Here is a 16,301-nt window from a genome sequence, read left to right as displayed (position 1 = left end):
TCTTTTTTGCAAAGTGATCTAGTATATTTTCTTTCGATAATATCAAATTTTCAGAACTGCCTGTGATTTTTTTAAAAAGCGCCCAAGCCACCTTAATTACAAAGCTTAATAATAAAAGATGTAAAACAAAATTGCAACTATCAATTTCATCGGCATCAGCCGGTAACGTTGTACACGAAAATACGAATCCTCTAGAGCCTCGTCTAGTGGCCGCCAGGGTTCGTATTTTCGTGAATTTTTTTACATCTTTTATTATTAAGATTTCTACTCAAACGTAGTTTTCCTTCGGCTCTTGCATTTCTCAAAGTTTTGAGACCGATATTTTATGTATAAAAAAAGTTCCAACGTCCAAAAAATGTCGAGGTTCAGAAAAAAGATGAAATAATTTTCAGTGAAGTTCCTACCAAAATGCAGTACCTAAACGTACTTTATTGTACTCTAATATATTTTCCAAAGTTTCAGCTGTATATTTTATTCACAAAAAAAGTTCTTAGGTTCAAAAAAACATTCAGTGAACTGAAAAAGTGAGGTCGGTAATATAGGTATTTATCTGTGTCACATGGCCTTAAGGACATGTGATACTTCGTCGTGTGGTCAATCGAGTACAGTTCCCCCGGCTTTTTTTCCACAAAAATGAAAATTTTTTTAAACTGAATTCGGAGATGCTATAAAATATCATAACGGACGTCCCCGGACTCTTTTTTGAGGGATAATAACAAAAAAAAATTTATTGTGCTAAATAAAAATTGTATGCATTATTTTGAGGTTACGTCGTTTTTCATCTCTGCCTTACCGATAATTTGAAAATTATTGATGAAATAAACTTTTTTAATTTCCTGCTAGTTCCGGGAGATTAGTCACTATATTTATTTGTAAGTCTAAAGTTTTTGGCCAAAAATATTGTGTACTTTGGAAGTAACGCTCGGGTGAATTTTAACACACATAACCTCGAAATATACACACGTTGTTAGCAAAATCAAAATTTTGTTTGAAAAATAAACACAAAAAAAAGTGTGCGGGGACGTGCATTAGCGTATGCACTATCATTTTCCAATTTTTTAAGATAAAATATTTATTATTCTAGAAAAAAAGCCAAAAAGATGAAATTTTTTATAAAGTAGACGAATTTTCAACCAAAAAGTTAACTTACAACCGAAAAGTAAATTTTTCAACTAAATTAAATGTTGTTTTTTTTTGTATCTGAGAATATTAATGTAGCGAAGGCCTTTTCCGGTCAAAACAAAATATATAATAGTTAATATTTCAACAAAATCATACTTAAATTTCAAACCAAAATCAGTTAAATTCAGCATAAAAAGACGAATTTTCAACTAAACATTTGGAAAAAACAGCATTAATTTTTTAGACGACTAGAAGAATTTTTAATAAAATAGTTCAATTTTTAAGCTAAATATCCTGAAAAATAGTTGAATTTTCGGTAAAAAAAATCCTTTTCATTTAAAGAAAACCCCAGTTTTCAAACAAATAGTTCAATTTTCAAAAATAAAAATAATTTTTTAACTAAAATGATTAATTTTCCACAAAAGAGTATATTTTTCAACGAAGCAAAATTATTTTTAACCTAATAGATGAATTTTTAACTAAAATGATGAATATTTGACTTCAATACTTAAATTTTTAACAAAAAAGAAGAATTTTCAAATAATAAGTTTAATTTTCAAAGAAAAAAAATCATTTTATACAAAAAAAATCGACTTTCCACCAAAAATTAGTTTAAAAAAACGTGAATTTTCAACGAAATAAATGTATTTTCGATTTAAAAAGACAAATTTACATCCAAATTGTTACATTTTGAACTAGAAAAGGTCAATTTTTCACCCCAAACGTAACGGGTAAATATTCAGCTGAAAAAACTAATTCTCAACGAAACTGGTGAATTTTCAACTAAAATAATTAATAATCAATTGAAATAGTTGGATTTTATACGTACCAAAAAGATGAATTTTCAACAAATAATATTAATTTTACAAAAAAAAATAAGAATTTTCCACAAATAATGAATTAAAAAAAAAGTTTTATTTTTAAAGAAAAAATATCAATTTTCAGCCAAATAGTTGAATCTTCATTAAAAAAAAAAGATAAAATTTCAACCAAAAATAGAACAGTTGAATTTTACGTTAAAAATGTAATTTTTAACAAACAAAAAAAAGCGGATCTCCAGAAAAATAGTGAAATTTTTGGTAAAAAAATCCTTTTCATTCAAAGAAAAACCCAATTTTCAGATAAATAGTTCAATTTTCAACCAGAAAAATTAATTTTTAATATAAATGAATAATTTTACATATAAAAATTAATTTTCAACTAAAGAGTTTATTTTTTGACTAAAAAAATGAATATTTAACTTAAATATTTGAATTCCTAACCAAAAAGAAGAATTTTCAAATAATAAGATTAAATTTCAGAGAAAAAAAATCATTTTCTACCGAAAAAAGTCGATTTTTAACCGAAAAAGTGCTTTTTGAAATAAAATAGTACATGAATTTTCAATCAAAAAAATATATTTACATCCAAATTTTTAGCTAGAAAATGTTAATTTTCCACGCAAAATGGAAGGGTTAAATTTTCATTTGAAAAAATTAGCTTTCAAACTAAGGAATTTTCATCTAAAATAATGAATATCTTAAACTGGAATAGTTGAGTTTTATACCTACCAAAAAGATGAATTTTCAACCAATAAGATTAATTTTCCACAAAAAGATAAATTTTACATAAACTCCATGAATTTTCAAAAAAATAAAATAGTTTGATTTTTAGATAAAAAATATTAATTTTTAACCAAGTAGTTGAATTTCGGTCTAAAAAAGATAAAAATTCAACAAAAAATAGAACAGTTGAATTTTTGATTAAAAATGTAATTTTTAACAAACAAAAAACAGATTTTTAGAAAAATAGTTACATTTTCGGTAGAAAAAATCCTTTTCATTCAATGAAAAAATATTTGAATTCCTAACCAAAAAGAAGAATTTTTAAATAATAAGATTAAATTTCAAAGAAAAAAAAAATCATTTTCTACCGAAATAAGTCGATTTTTGAACGTTACACCTGTGAAAAGAAGAATTTTCGACCAATAAGATTAATATTCTATAACAAAAAAAAAACGAAGAAGAAACTTTTAAATTGTGACGAATTTTTTAAACTCCTTTCTTATAAATCCTAGCTTTAATTATTAAAAAAAAATTCTGTTCCATGTGAAAAATTCCCTGTAAAAACGTGAAGTTTGATACAATCAAAAGTGAATTCCCGGCTTTTTAATTAAATTCCAATCATTGGAAAAAGCCGCCCCTCTCAATTTTTTGAGAATTCATCTTTTAGATTGAAAATTTAATTATTTCGTTGAAAATTCCGCAAAAAAAAGTCTAATCGCGAAAAAAAAAGTGTAAAATAGTGTCTATAGTGTCGTGACAAATGGAGAAATAAGTGAATTGTTTTTTTTTTGTTTTTTCTTTTTACCTAAATCTCAATCTAATTTGCGGAAAGGCACTTCTTTTGAACTGTTCCTCGAGGATTTCAGAATCGAATTTGGGATTCCACCAGGATCTTGGGGCGGCTCGTTCAAAAGGGACGGGTAGGCCAATTCCACAACATCCAAGTCCCTGGCCACTGTGGGCCAAATAAGTTTGGATGTAGGGGGCCAAAGATATGTGGATTTCGTCACCTCCATCTTCGGTATCCTTCGCTCGCGTAAAACTCACTGAGGAGCCACGCTTGCGACTCAAAGGCGGAGTCATATTCACATTCGGACGTTTCTGTTAACAAAAAATAACAAAAAAAAAATAACAAAAAATATTTAGAAAATTAATATTTCATCCAACAATAAAAACAGAATATAAATCCTTCTCTTATTGTAACTAGATTGATACGACTCTCTGAAAGGTTGAGAAGATAGTTTAAAAAATTCACTGCAAATGTTTATTTAATCAAAAAGATATTGATAGTACAGAAAATTTTCCTGGAATTGTATGTCTCATTGAATGTAATTTTTGTGAAAAAGTTTATATTCGCGAAACAGGTAGAAGATTAAAAACTAGAGTTTCGGAACATAAAAGAGTTTGTAGAGTTGGAAAATTCAATACAAATCTTTCACAACATTGTTGGAACTTAGAACATTATTTTTGTATTTTAACAATATTAAAATTCTTGCCAGAAAAAAAATACATCTAAAATACGCATAATAGAGTCCATTTTTATAAACAAATTTTACAATATTTCGATTAACTTACAGACAGAAATTATGAATGTCAACAAAATATATCAAAATATTATAAAATAAACAAAATCAAGTTAAAGTATGTCTCTTGTCTACTTTGTTATATCAGGGTGGCCGCTTTAATCGAGGAAATAAATTCCCGGCCCTTTCCCGATTCGCAAACATTTTTCACGGTCAATGAAATTTAAAAAATGGAACACGTGAGATAATAAAAACTGAGCTGCAAATGAAATCACTGAAAGTGGAACTGTTAAATTTTGAACTTTTAAAATTGAAACTTAAATTTTTTCATTCATAAATGTTATCATTTTCAATGCTATAAATTAAAAAATCAATCAATGAATTGTAAAATATTCAAAATTATACAATTTTAAGGAACTTTACGCTAGCAACATTAAATATTGAGAAATTGAAAAATTTTTAACAGAACACTTCTTAAATTAGAAATTTAATTAGTTTCTTTTAAATAGTTTAAACATCCTTGGAAACCTTCAAAATTTTATTTCAAAATCTTGACAAATCTAGAAGTTGTTTTAAATTTGAAATTATTTTGGATATTTTTTCAGAACTTCGAAATATCGGTCAAAATTAATTGAATTTTTTCTACAATTTTCAGAAAGTCCTGCGAATTTTAGGAAATTTCTGTACAATTTGGATGTATAAATAACAATTGAACATTTATTATTTGCAGGCGAAATTTCAGTAATTTTAAGAGATATGCAAAAGTTTTGAAAAGATTCTAATTTAATGTCAAACTTGAAATGATATCAAATAATTTAAACAAACTGTGTAAAAAATTTTTCAAACAACTTTTAAACATATTTTTAACTGAATAGAATTTTTCTTACAATGTTTGAAATCTCTTAAAATCTTTTCAAATATTCTGTTAAATTAATTTTTAAAAATGATAAATCATTTTTAAATTTCCTAGGAATTTTAAGAAAATGCTTTTATTCGTTTGAAGCCTTTCACAATTCTTCAAAAGCTTCTAAATTTTTCGTTTGAAATCTGCAAAAATTTACATTTTGTTTTAAATTAGGTTGTGAACCTTTCAAAAACTTCTAAATAACTCTAATTTTTTCTAAAAATAATAACTGTTCAATTGTTATTTATAAATACAAATTTTAAGAAAATTATTTAAAATTCGTAGGATTTGCTAAAAGTTGTAGAACAAATTCAATTAATTTTAAAAGTTATTTAGAAGTTCTGAAAAAAATAAAAAAATAATGTTAAATATGAACAAAATTAAAATAACTTCTAAATGTCTCAAGATTTTGAAATAATATTTTCAAGCTTTTCAAGCATTCTTGTACTATTTAAAATGAAAATAATTTAACATCTAATTTAATAACTCTTAAGTTTAAAAAATGTAACATATCATGTTTCTAGTCTAAAGTAACTTAATAACATAACTTTGAAAATTTTTAAAGTTCATTGATTGATTCTTTAATATATAGTATTGAAAATGTTAACGTGGATTTATGTTTTTTGAACTTAATCTAAATATTTGTACAATCAATGAACTCTAAAATATTCAAAATTATATAATTTTAAGGAATTTTAAGCTAGAAACATCAAATATTGAAAAATTGAAAAACTTTGAACTAAACACTTCTTAAATAGGAAATTCAATTAGTTTTTTTAAAAAACAGTGTAAATATTCTTGGAAAGGTTCAAAATCTTGAGAAATCTAGAATTTGTTTTAAATTTAAAATTATTTTTTCAGGTCTTCTAAATATCTGTAAAAATCAATTGAATTTTTTCTACAATTTTCAGAAAGTCCTGCAAATTTTAGGAAATTTCTGTACAATTTGGATGTAAAAATAACAATTTAACATTTATTATTTGTAGGCGAAATTTGAGTAATTTTAAGAGATATGTAGAAGTTTTGAAAAGATTCAAGCTCACTGTAAAACTTGAAATGATAGCCTAATATAAAACAAAATGTGGATTTTCGCAGATTTTAAACAAAAACATTGGATTCTTTTCAAGAAATGTGAAAGACTTCAAGAGAATAAAAACATTTTTTTAAGATTCCTGGAAAATTAAAAATAATTTTTCATTTTGAAAAATTATTTTAAGAGATTATTTTAAAAGTTTTTCAAATATTTAAACAAAATTTTCGAAAAATATTCTAAAAGATTTTAAGAAAACTTTCTAAAATTTGCATGATAATTTTGAATCTTTTAAAAACTCCTAAATATCTCTTAAAATTATACATCAAAATTTAAAATTTTCACTTACAAATTAACCATTTTTCAAATACGACAATTAAAATCGTAATGTTCAAAGTTTAAAGGCTCTTCGAAATTTTAACGATTCCAGGTTTTCTATGTCAAACAATTCAGTTAAATATTCCTTACTTTTAAATATTTGGTTTCAATTTACTTGTCTTAAATAATAATTCAAATATTGCTAAATATTCAATAATAATTTTTCCGATTTGAAGTAATAAAAAATAAACTAAAAATTAAAGTACTCAAAGTGGAACCCTAGAATTTTAAATTATTTAAAGTTAAGTTTAAAATATTTTAAATTAAAAAATGTTATATTCAAGTCCTCAATAATTTACACACATAGAATGGAAGTTAGGTACTAATATTTAAAATTTAACAATTTAAAATTAAATGCAGATAAACAGTAAAATATAGAATTTTTAATTTTTATAAATTAAGTATCGAGTTGAAAGATTGAAAATCAGTTCTAAAAACAGAAATCAACGTTATCATTTTCACTGCTCTAAATTAAAAAAATCAATGAATGATCTTTAAAATTTTGAAATAGTTTAAACTTCCTTGAAAAGATTCAAAATTTATTTCAAAATCTTGAGAAATCTAGGGATTGCTTAAATTTTGTTTTAAATTTAAAATAATTAAACTGCTTTTTATTTTTAAATGTTTCTTTCTTCTGAAATAACTATTACATTTTCCGTTGTGGATGAATCTTTTTTGCTTAAAAAAGAAAATACTTGGTTGAAAATTGAACTATTTGGTCGAAAATCCTTTTTTTCTTGTGGTTTAAAACTAAATTGTTTTAACTGCAAATTTAACTATTTTATTTTTAATTGAAAATTGATAGTTTTTCGTTGAAAATTCATGGATTTTTTTGAAAATTCGTTCTTTTTTGGTAGAAAATTACTCTTTTTAGTGGAAAATCGATTTTTTTTTTAAAGAAAATTAAATTCATTGGTTAAAAATGCATATAATTTCCTGAAAATGCAATATTTTTACTTAAAATGTTACAACTTTAAAGTGTTCTAAATTAAATTTAATATAATGTGGGTAGCTTCGTTTTCAAATTAATTTTTTATATGCATTATATTATTGTTAATAAATTCCTTAGAAATTTTTAACCAATCCAAAAATAGAAGAAATCGAATAAGAAAGCGATTTAAAATTGAAAGCATTAAAATTTGAATGCCTATTTTTCAGGGTGGTCATTTTAATTGAAGAAAAAATTCAAGATCTTTTCCCAGTTCGCAAACATTTTTCAATATTAATCAAATTAAAAACTTGGAACTCTAAAGCGAACTTTTCAAAATTATATTATTTTAGGCAATTTTAAGCTAGAAAAATTAAAACTTTTTTTTAACTGAACACTTCTTAAATTACAAGTAAAATTATTTTCATTTCAAATAGTTTTAAAATCCTTGAAAAGCTTCAAAATTTTATTTCACAATCTTCAGAAAACTATTCTGTTAAAAACAATTTTTTTTTTGGTTTAATAATTACATTTTATTTAAAATTCATCTCTTTGGTTAAAAAATGAACTATTTGGTTGAAAATACTTTTTTTCTTGAGATTCAAAATTAATTGATTTTAACTTCAAATTTAACTATTCTATTTAATTGAAAATTAATATTTTTTCGTTGCAAATTGATAGATTTTGTTACGAATTCGTACTTTTCTTGGTAGAAAATTAATCCTTTTAGTGGAAAATCGATTTTTTTTCAAAGAAAATGAAATTCATTGGTTAAAAATTCATCTAATTTCCTGAAAATGCAATATTTTTACTTAAAACGTTACAAATTTAAAGCTTTTTAAATTAAATTTATTATAATGTGGGCAGCTTCACTTTTAAATTAATTTTTTATATGCCTTATATTGTTTTTAATAAATTAATTTAAAAATTCAAAACCTGAGCAGTTCTATTTTATATTGATATAGAAAATTTAAGCGATCTGAAAATAGAAAAAATTAAATATAAAAGCAATTTAAAATTGAAAGAATTCAAATTCGGATGCTTATTTTTCATAAAAAATGGAAATTGTACAAGTAAAGATTTTTCGATTTAAAGTAAGAAAAAAAACTACAAATTAAAGCACTCAAAATTCATGATTTTTCATATGGAAGAATAATTTTATGAGAATATTTTAAAAGATTTGTGAAAAAAAAACTAATTTTTAACAAAATACATACATTTTCTAACGAAAAAGGATACATTTTCAAACAAATATTGAACATGTTAATTTTCAGTGATAAAAATGAACGTTTAAAAGACGAATTTGAACCAAATAGTTGGATTTTTTTACTAAAAAAGATCAATTGTCAATAAAAAATGGAATAGTTAAATTTTCAGTTAAAAATAATGATGCTCAAAGACAAATAGTTAAACTTTTAATTACAAAATTAATTTTTAACAAACAAAAAATTCAAAAAGATCTAAATTTTGAACCAAATACATGAATTTTGAACTAAAATAATTAATCTTTAACAACAAAAAGTGCATTTTTAACATACAAGCCAATTTTTCAAACGAATAGTTGAATCTTCAACCAAAAAAGATTAATTTTAACCAAAAAGTTGAATTTTCTACCAAACTAATAAATTTTCAACAAAAAAGGACGATTTTTTAAACTAAATTGTTGAAATTTAAGAATAATAATTAAATTTTCAATGAAAAAGAGGAATTTTCAACTAAGATTTGAATTCTCTAGCAAAATATACATGATTTTTCAACCAAAAATATGATACTTTAATTTTCATTTAAAAAAATTAAGTTCCATAAAAAAAAACGAATTTTAAACTAAATATTAAATTTTTAATAAAATTGTTTAATATTCGAGTCAAAAACTTTCATTTCCCTCAAAACAGTTAAATTTGTAATAAAAATAAAAATTTGTAACGAAAAAAGTTAATTATTATATAAATAGTTGATTTTCAACCCAGCATTTGAATTTTTAACTAAAAAAAGATGAATTCTCAATGAAAAAATATTGAGTATTAGTTCTGATGTTTTGATATTTGTTAATATTTCAACAAGAAGTGAATTTTCGAATACGAAAGATTTTTCAGTTGAGAAAAAATTCCACTCAAACTGTTGAATTTTTCAAGCAAACAGAATTATTTTCAACTGAAAAGATTAATTTTCTACCAAAAAGGATAAATTTTCAAACCAACAAGATTAATATCTACCAAAAAAGAAGAATTTTCAACGAAAAAAGAAAAATTGAATTTTTTTGATGCAAAAATAAATTTTCAATCAAATTCTTCATTTTTTCAAGCAAAAATATGATTTTTCCTCTAACCAATTGAATTTTTAACAAAACAATTGAATATTCAACCAAAAAAAAAATGATTTTCTAATGAGAAAGTTAATTTTGAACCAAATTGTTGAATCTTCAAGCCAAAAACACGAATTTTCTAGACAAAAAGAAAATTTTCAACCAAGAAGATTAATGTTTCATCCAAGAGAAGAATTAAAAAAAAATAAATAAATTTTCAACGAAAGAGTTGAATTTACAATCAAAACAAGAATAATTTTCAAACATAAATGGAAGTCTAATTTTTAGTAAAAAAAAAAATAATATTTTTCAACCAAAGAGATATATTTACTACTAAAATTATGGAAAATTCAATTGAAATAATTGAACTTTAAACTAAAAAGATTTTTAAAATTAAATTGATAAATTTTTAACTGGAATCATTGAATTTTCAAAATAAAAAATTAATTTTCAACCAAGACGATTAATTTTTACAAAAAAAAAAAAACGAATTTTCAAGCAACAAAGATAAATTTTCAACGAAAAAGGGATGCTTTTTCAACAACAAAAAACGAATTTTAAACAAATTAAATTAAAATACGTCTCATCAATTTTCAATGGAATAGCTGAATTTTAAATCAAAAAGATTAATTTTTTATGAGAGAAGAATTTTTTAATAAAATAAATAAATTTTCAACTAAAGATCAATTTTTAAGCAAAAATGGAAGTCTAATTTTTTGTAACAAAAAAAAAAAATAATTTTCAACCAGAGATTAATTTACAACTAAAATTATGGAATATGCAATTGAAATAATTAAACTTTGAACTAAAAAGATTTTTTAAAATTAAAATGTTTAATTTTTAACTGGAATCACTGAATTTTCAACAAAAAAATTAATTTTCAAGCAAAAAAGATAAACTTTCAACCAAAAAATGATAGTTAAAAAAACGAATTTTAAACAAAATAAATACAAAATTAAAATAAGTTGCGTAATATATATTTATTTCGAAAATGAAGAATCACTGTTATTAAATTTTATATTGCAATTTAAAAAATTAAATTCGGCACGCTCTGGAAAAAATTCAAAATACAAACAATCTCAGGTTTTCGAAGTAGAGTCGATATCCTGGTTAAATATTTCTTAATTTTAATTTTAAAAAATTTTCAGGCCTGAAAATTAAAAATTTGGTTAACATTTATTTATAACATTTAGGAAATAAAAATTTATGACATTTTAGGAAATAAAAATCCCTGGAGAATTTTTATTTGCTAGTTATAATTATCCGATGAATGAATATTATTGAAGCCTAATGAAAAAAAATGAATATCAACAATGCAAATTGAGACTCAAATGAAAATTACCTTCCATTCAAAAGAAACGACAATAGACTCGGAATTATGTCCATTCAGAATCATTTGGATGAGTAATCCGAATCTCAAAGACTAAATTTTCTCACTCCACTTTTATTTACACAAGGAAATCATCAAGTCATCACAAAAAAAACACAAACTAAAATCTTCAAAGATCAAATTCTCCAATTAAAAACCATAACAAAACTATGAACCAATAGGGTTTTCACTTTCTCAGTTTCCACAAAATTCTACTAAAAAAACTATAATATTAAAAATAAAAAAACTAATAAACTTGAAAGTTACAAAACGACGAAAATCGATCTGTAATTCGTAGCTTTCATTACTTTTTAAAACGTCTCACTTCAGAATTCAATACTCGATAAAAACCTTTTTATAAAAAGAGACATTTGATCCCAAAGTAGCAAAACAAACATTGTTTTTAAACAATAAAAAAACGAAACTCAAAGATCGAAATTTGGAGGTTAGAAATGGGAGTGGTGAGAAATTGGAAATAGAATATCAATTTTGAGACAGGAATTTTTGGAACTATATAATGAAAGGGCTTACCAGTATCAACGGCGAGATCGCCGTGGAATTTGAGCGATTATCATATCCTCCTGGCTGGCATTCGGAGGTCGGATTTAAAATCAGCTGATGTCTGACGTCGCCATACTCTTGTATATTTGCCTCGATTTCCACAAACTTTCACCACTAAATCACAACACAACACGAAAAATTAGCCGAGAATGGATTTAATTTCTCGAAATTGGGGGAAAACTAGTTTATTTTGAAAGGGTAGAAAAAGCTCACGGACGGGGAAAATATCATGGCCCTTTCGTTAGTCGACACTCGACAGCCATTTTGGCAATCACAAATCTTTCGAAGATGCCAGGAAATCTACATTACCGACTTCATTTTTCAAATATTTTTACCTCAGAATAGCCTCCAGAATATTAATTTATAATATTATAGGTAAAATAAAAGCCTTTTATAACAAATATCAAAGCTAGTTTATTTAAATTTCTAGCCTAACATCTCGCACGATTCAAATCTCCCGCTAATTTTGTGGAATGTACTTGTGCGCACTCTGATGGCCATTTTAGGAATAAGGCGGTTTTTTTTGGAATTTAAGTTCTTTAAAAAAAAAAAAATTGTGTGTTTCTGTGATTTGAATTTGAACAATATATAAATGAAGCCTTTTAAAAACCAAGTGATTTTTCAAAGAAAGTTGTTTGATTAAAATATTATTTGAATTTGTAACAAACTAATAGAACTTTTAACCGGAGTTGAATTTTAAACAAAATAGTTAGACTGTCAAACAAAAAAGATGAATTTAAAAAAAATAGTAGAATTTTTAACAAAATAATTAAATTTTTCAAGAAAATAGTTCAATTTTTAAAAACAAAAACTGACTTTTTAATCAAATGGTTTCATTTTAAACAAATTAATAAAAATTTTAACTAAATAGTTGAATTTGCAAACAAAAAACCTGTCTTATTAAAAAATAGTTGAATTTGTAACAAAATAATTAAACTCATAACAAAGTAATGAAATTTTAAATAAAATAGTTGAATTTGCAACAAAATACTAAAAGTTTCAACCAAAAATGTGTGTTTTAAAAAATTAGCCTAATTTTTAACCAAATAGTTGTTTTATCAACAAAATAGTTAAATTTAAAAAAAGGTTGAATTTTCAAATAAAAGGCTAAATTTTGTAACAAATATTTGAAGTTAAAAAAATGGTTAAATGTATAATCAAATGTTTCGATTTTCAATAAAATAATTAAATTTTTATTGAAATAGTTCAATTAAAAAAAATAGTTGAAGATTTAACGAATAGTTCAATTTTCACAAAATTTTTTCAATTTTTAACCATTCAATTTGCAACAAAATGGATTAATTTTTAGCCAAATAGTTTAATTTTTAACGAAATGATTCAACTTTTCAGCTAATAGTTAAATTTTCAATAAAATAGTTCAAATTTTAACTAAATAATTAAATCCTTAACAAAATAGATAATTTTGTAACGAAATAATACTTTTTAAATTGTTATATTTTCAACCTCATAGTTGAAATGTTAACGAAATAGGTGATTTTTTACCCAATACTTAAATCTTCAACAAAATAGTTAAATGTTCAACTAAATAATAAAATTTTCCAACAAAAAAATGACTTTTTAACCAAATAATTCACTCGTTAACAAAATAGTTAAATTTGTAACCAAATAGTTTAATTTTAAAACAAAATGCTGTCTTATTAAAAAATAAATGAATTTGTAACAAAATAATTAATTTTATTACAAAATATTTAAATTTTGAATCAAATAGTTGAATTATTAACAAAATACTTAAAGTTTTAACCAAAAAAGATGTGTTTTAAAAAAATAGTAAAATTTTTAACAAAATAATTACATTTTTTAAGCAAGTAGATAAATAAAAAGAAGACTTTTTAATAAAATGGTTTCATTTCAAATAAAACAATTACATTTTTAACAAACACTGACTTTTCAATCAATTAGTTTTGTTTTAAACAAAATAATTAAAATTGTAACAAGGGTATGTTTAAAAAAAAAAGTCGAATTTTTAACAAAATAGTTAAAGTGTCAACCACAAAAGATGTGTTTAAAAAAAATAGTAGAATTTTTAACAAAGTAATTAATATTTTAACCAAATAGTTGCTTTATCAACAAAATAGTTAAATTTGCAACTAAATACATCAAATTTTCAACAAAATAGTTTAATTTTGAACCAAATAGATGAATTTAAAAAAATGACTGTTGATTAAAATGGTTTAATTTAAAAAAAAATACCTTAACTCTTAACCAAATAGTTCAAGATTTAACAGAATAGTTGTTTAAAATATATTTCAAGTGCAAACAAAAGAATTAAATTTGTAGGAAAATAGTTAAATTTTTAACAAAATGGTTAAATTTTTAACCTAATAGTTTAATTTTTACCAAATAGTTTCATTTAAAACAAAATTGTAGAATTTTTTACAAAATAATTACATTTTTACCAAATAGTTGATTCGTTAACAAAATAATTAAATAATTAACCAAATACGTTGAATTTTCAACAAAATGGTTCTTTTTTTAGCCTGATAGTTCAATTTTTAACGAAATAATTCAACTTTGCAGCTAATAAATAAATTTTTTAACAAACTAATTAAATATTTAACCATAAAGTTGAATTTTTATATAAAAAGTTAGAATTTGTAACAAAGCTTTGATAGTTTAATTTTGAAAAAAATACTTTAACTCTTAACCAAATAGTTCAAGATTTAAAAGAATAGTTAAGTTTAAAAAAATGTTTCAAGTGGCAACAAAAGAATTAAGTTTGAAGGAAAATAGTTGAATTTTCAAGAAGAGAGTTAAATTTTTAACAAAATAGTTGAATTTTCAACAAAATAGGTAAATTTTTAAACAATGAGATCAATTTTCAAAAAAGTTCAATTATTAGCCAAGTATTCAATTTGCTACAAAATGGTTCAATTTTTAGCCAAATAGTTAAATTTTTAACGAAATAGTTGAAATGACTTCTTAACAAAATAATTCACTAGTTAACAAAATAGTAAAATTTGTAACAAAATAATTACATTTGTAACAAAATAATTAAATTTATAACCAAATAATCCAATTTTAAAACAAATAGTTGATTTATTAACAAAATACTTCAAGTTTCAAACAAAAAATATGTGTTTCAAAACAATAGTCGAATTTTTAACAAATTAAATACATTTTTTAAGCAAGTAGATAAATTTAAAAATAAAGACTGTTTAATAAAGTCGTTTTATTTCAAACAAAATAATTACATTTTCAACCAAATAGTTTAATTTTCAACAAAGTAGTTGAAGTTTCAAACAAAAAAGGTGTGTTTAAAAAAAGTAGTCGAACTTTCAGAAAATAATTAAATTTGTAACCAAATAATTTTGTATTAAAAAATAGTTAAATGTTTAACTAAATGCGTCGAATTTTCAACAAATTAGTTTAATTTTGAACCAAATATTGAAATTTAAAAAATATTTTTTATTAAAATGGTTGATTTTTTAAAAAAAAATTAAATTTTTAACCAAATATGTAGTTGACTTTTTAAATAAAAAGCTAAAATTTGTAACAGATCTTTGATAGTTTAATTTTGAATAAAAATAGTTTCATTTGTGACCAAATAGTTGAAGATTTAATAGAATAGTTCCGTTTAAAAAATATTTTAATTGCCAATAAAATAATTAGATTTTTAGTAAAATAGTTCAATTTCCAACAAAATAGTTAAATTTTTAAACTAATATTTGAATTTTTAACAAAAAGTTTCAATTTGAACCAAATAGTAGAATTTTAAGAAAATAATTGCATTTCTTTACCAAATAGTTGTTTTCTCAACAAAATAATTAAATAATTAACCAAATTTTTAACTAAGTAGTTAAATCTTTAACAAAAAAAGTAATTTTGTAAACACATAGTTTAATTTTGTTAATAGTTATATTTTCAATCAAATAGTTTAAAATGTTAACGAAATAGTTGACTTTTTTACCAAATAGTTGAATTTTCTACAAAATAGTGGATTTTAAAATTAAGAAACATGTCTATTATACTATAAAAGATGTATTTTTAATCTAAAAGTACAAATTTTATATAAAAAAGAAAACATTTTAATTTTTTACCAAAAAGAAGACTTATGAACAAAATATGGTTAAAGTTACAAACAAAAAAGATGAAGCAATGATCAATTTTTAATGAAATAATTACATTTGTATCAAAATAGTTGAATTTTTAATAAATTAATTATATTCTCAACCAAGCAGTTGAACTTTTAAAGAAAAAAGTTAAATTTTGAATGAAATCATTAAATTTTTTCTGATATAAAAAATATGAATTTTTACTAATAATAAGATTGCCACATGAATTTTTAAAACAATTTATTATAGTTTTTAGCACTTAATTATAGAAAAGAGTTAGAAAATCGCAATTTTTTTCAAGTTTTACAACTTATAATTTTTTTTAGTTTTAGTTTTAAATTAGAGTGAGGTTATAATTAATGTAAATTAAGAAGCATAATGGTTTAAATACATTATTATTGTTTATAACTATGTTTTTCTATAGTAATGCTAGATAGTTGCGGATTTTTTTTGAAACTGTTAACTTTTCATCCAATTGTTTAAAAAATTTATTATCATATAAGAAACTTAATATAACATATCTTTTCTTGTTAATTGCTATAAATTTGCGGTTTTTATCTCAATTTA

The 16,301-nt window shown here is 22.6% G+C and overlaps 1 protein-coding gene across 1 annotated transcript in view; it reads right to left on the bottom strand.

The window, feature by feature from the left end:
* The window catches only part of LOC117173941 (adenylate cyclase type 9), a 74,250-nt gene extending 62,338 nt beyond the window's left edge, over positions 1 to 11,912 (bottom strand). Inside the window, exons 1-2 of the mRNA XM_033362590.1 lie at positions 11,632 to 11,912; positions 3,472 to 3,767 (exon numbers count right to left, since the gene is read on the bottom strand). Coding sequence (XP_033218481.1) covers positions 3,472 to 3,749 — 278 coding nt within the window. The 5' untranslated portion in view covers positions 3,750 to 3,767; positions 11,632 to 11,912. The remainder of the gene's footprint in view (positions 1 to 3,471; positions 3,768 to 11,631) is intronic.
* Positions 11,913 to 16,301: the final 4,389 nt, after the last annotated feature.

This window comes from Belonocnema kinseyi, chromosome 5 (assembly GCF_010883055.1).
Source record: "Belonocnema kinseyi isolate 2016_QV_RU_SX_M_011 chromosome 5, B_treatae_v1, whole genome shotgun sequence".
Classification (NCBI taxonomy): domain Eukaryota; kingdom Metazoa; phylum Arthropoda; class Insecta; order Hymenoptera; family Cynipidae; genus Belonocnema; species Belonocnema kinseyi.
This window is presented reverse-complemented; position numbering and strand designations above follow the sequence as displayed.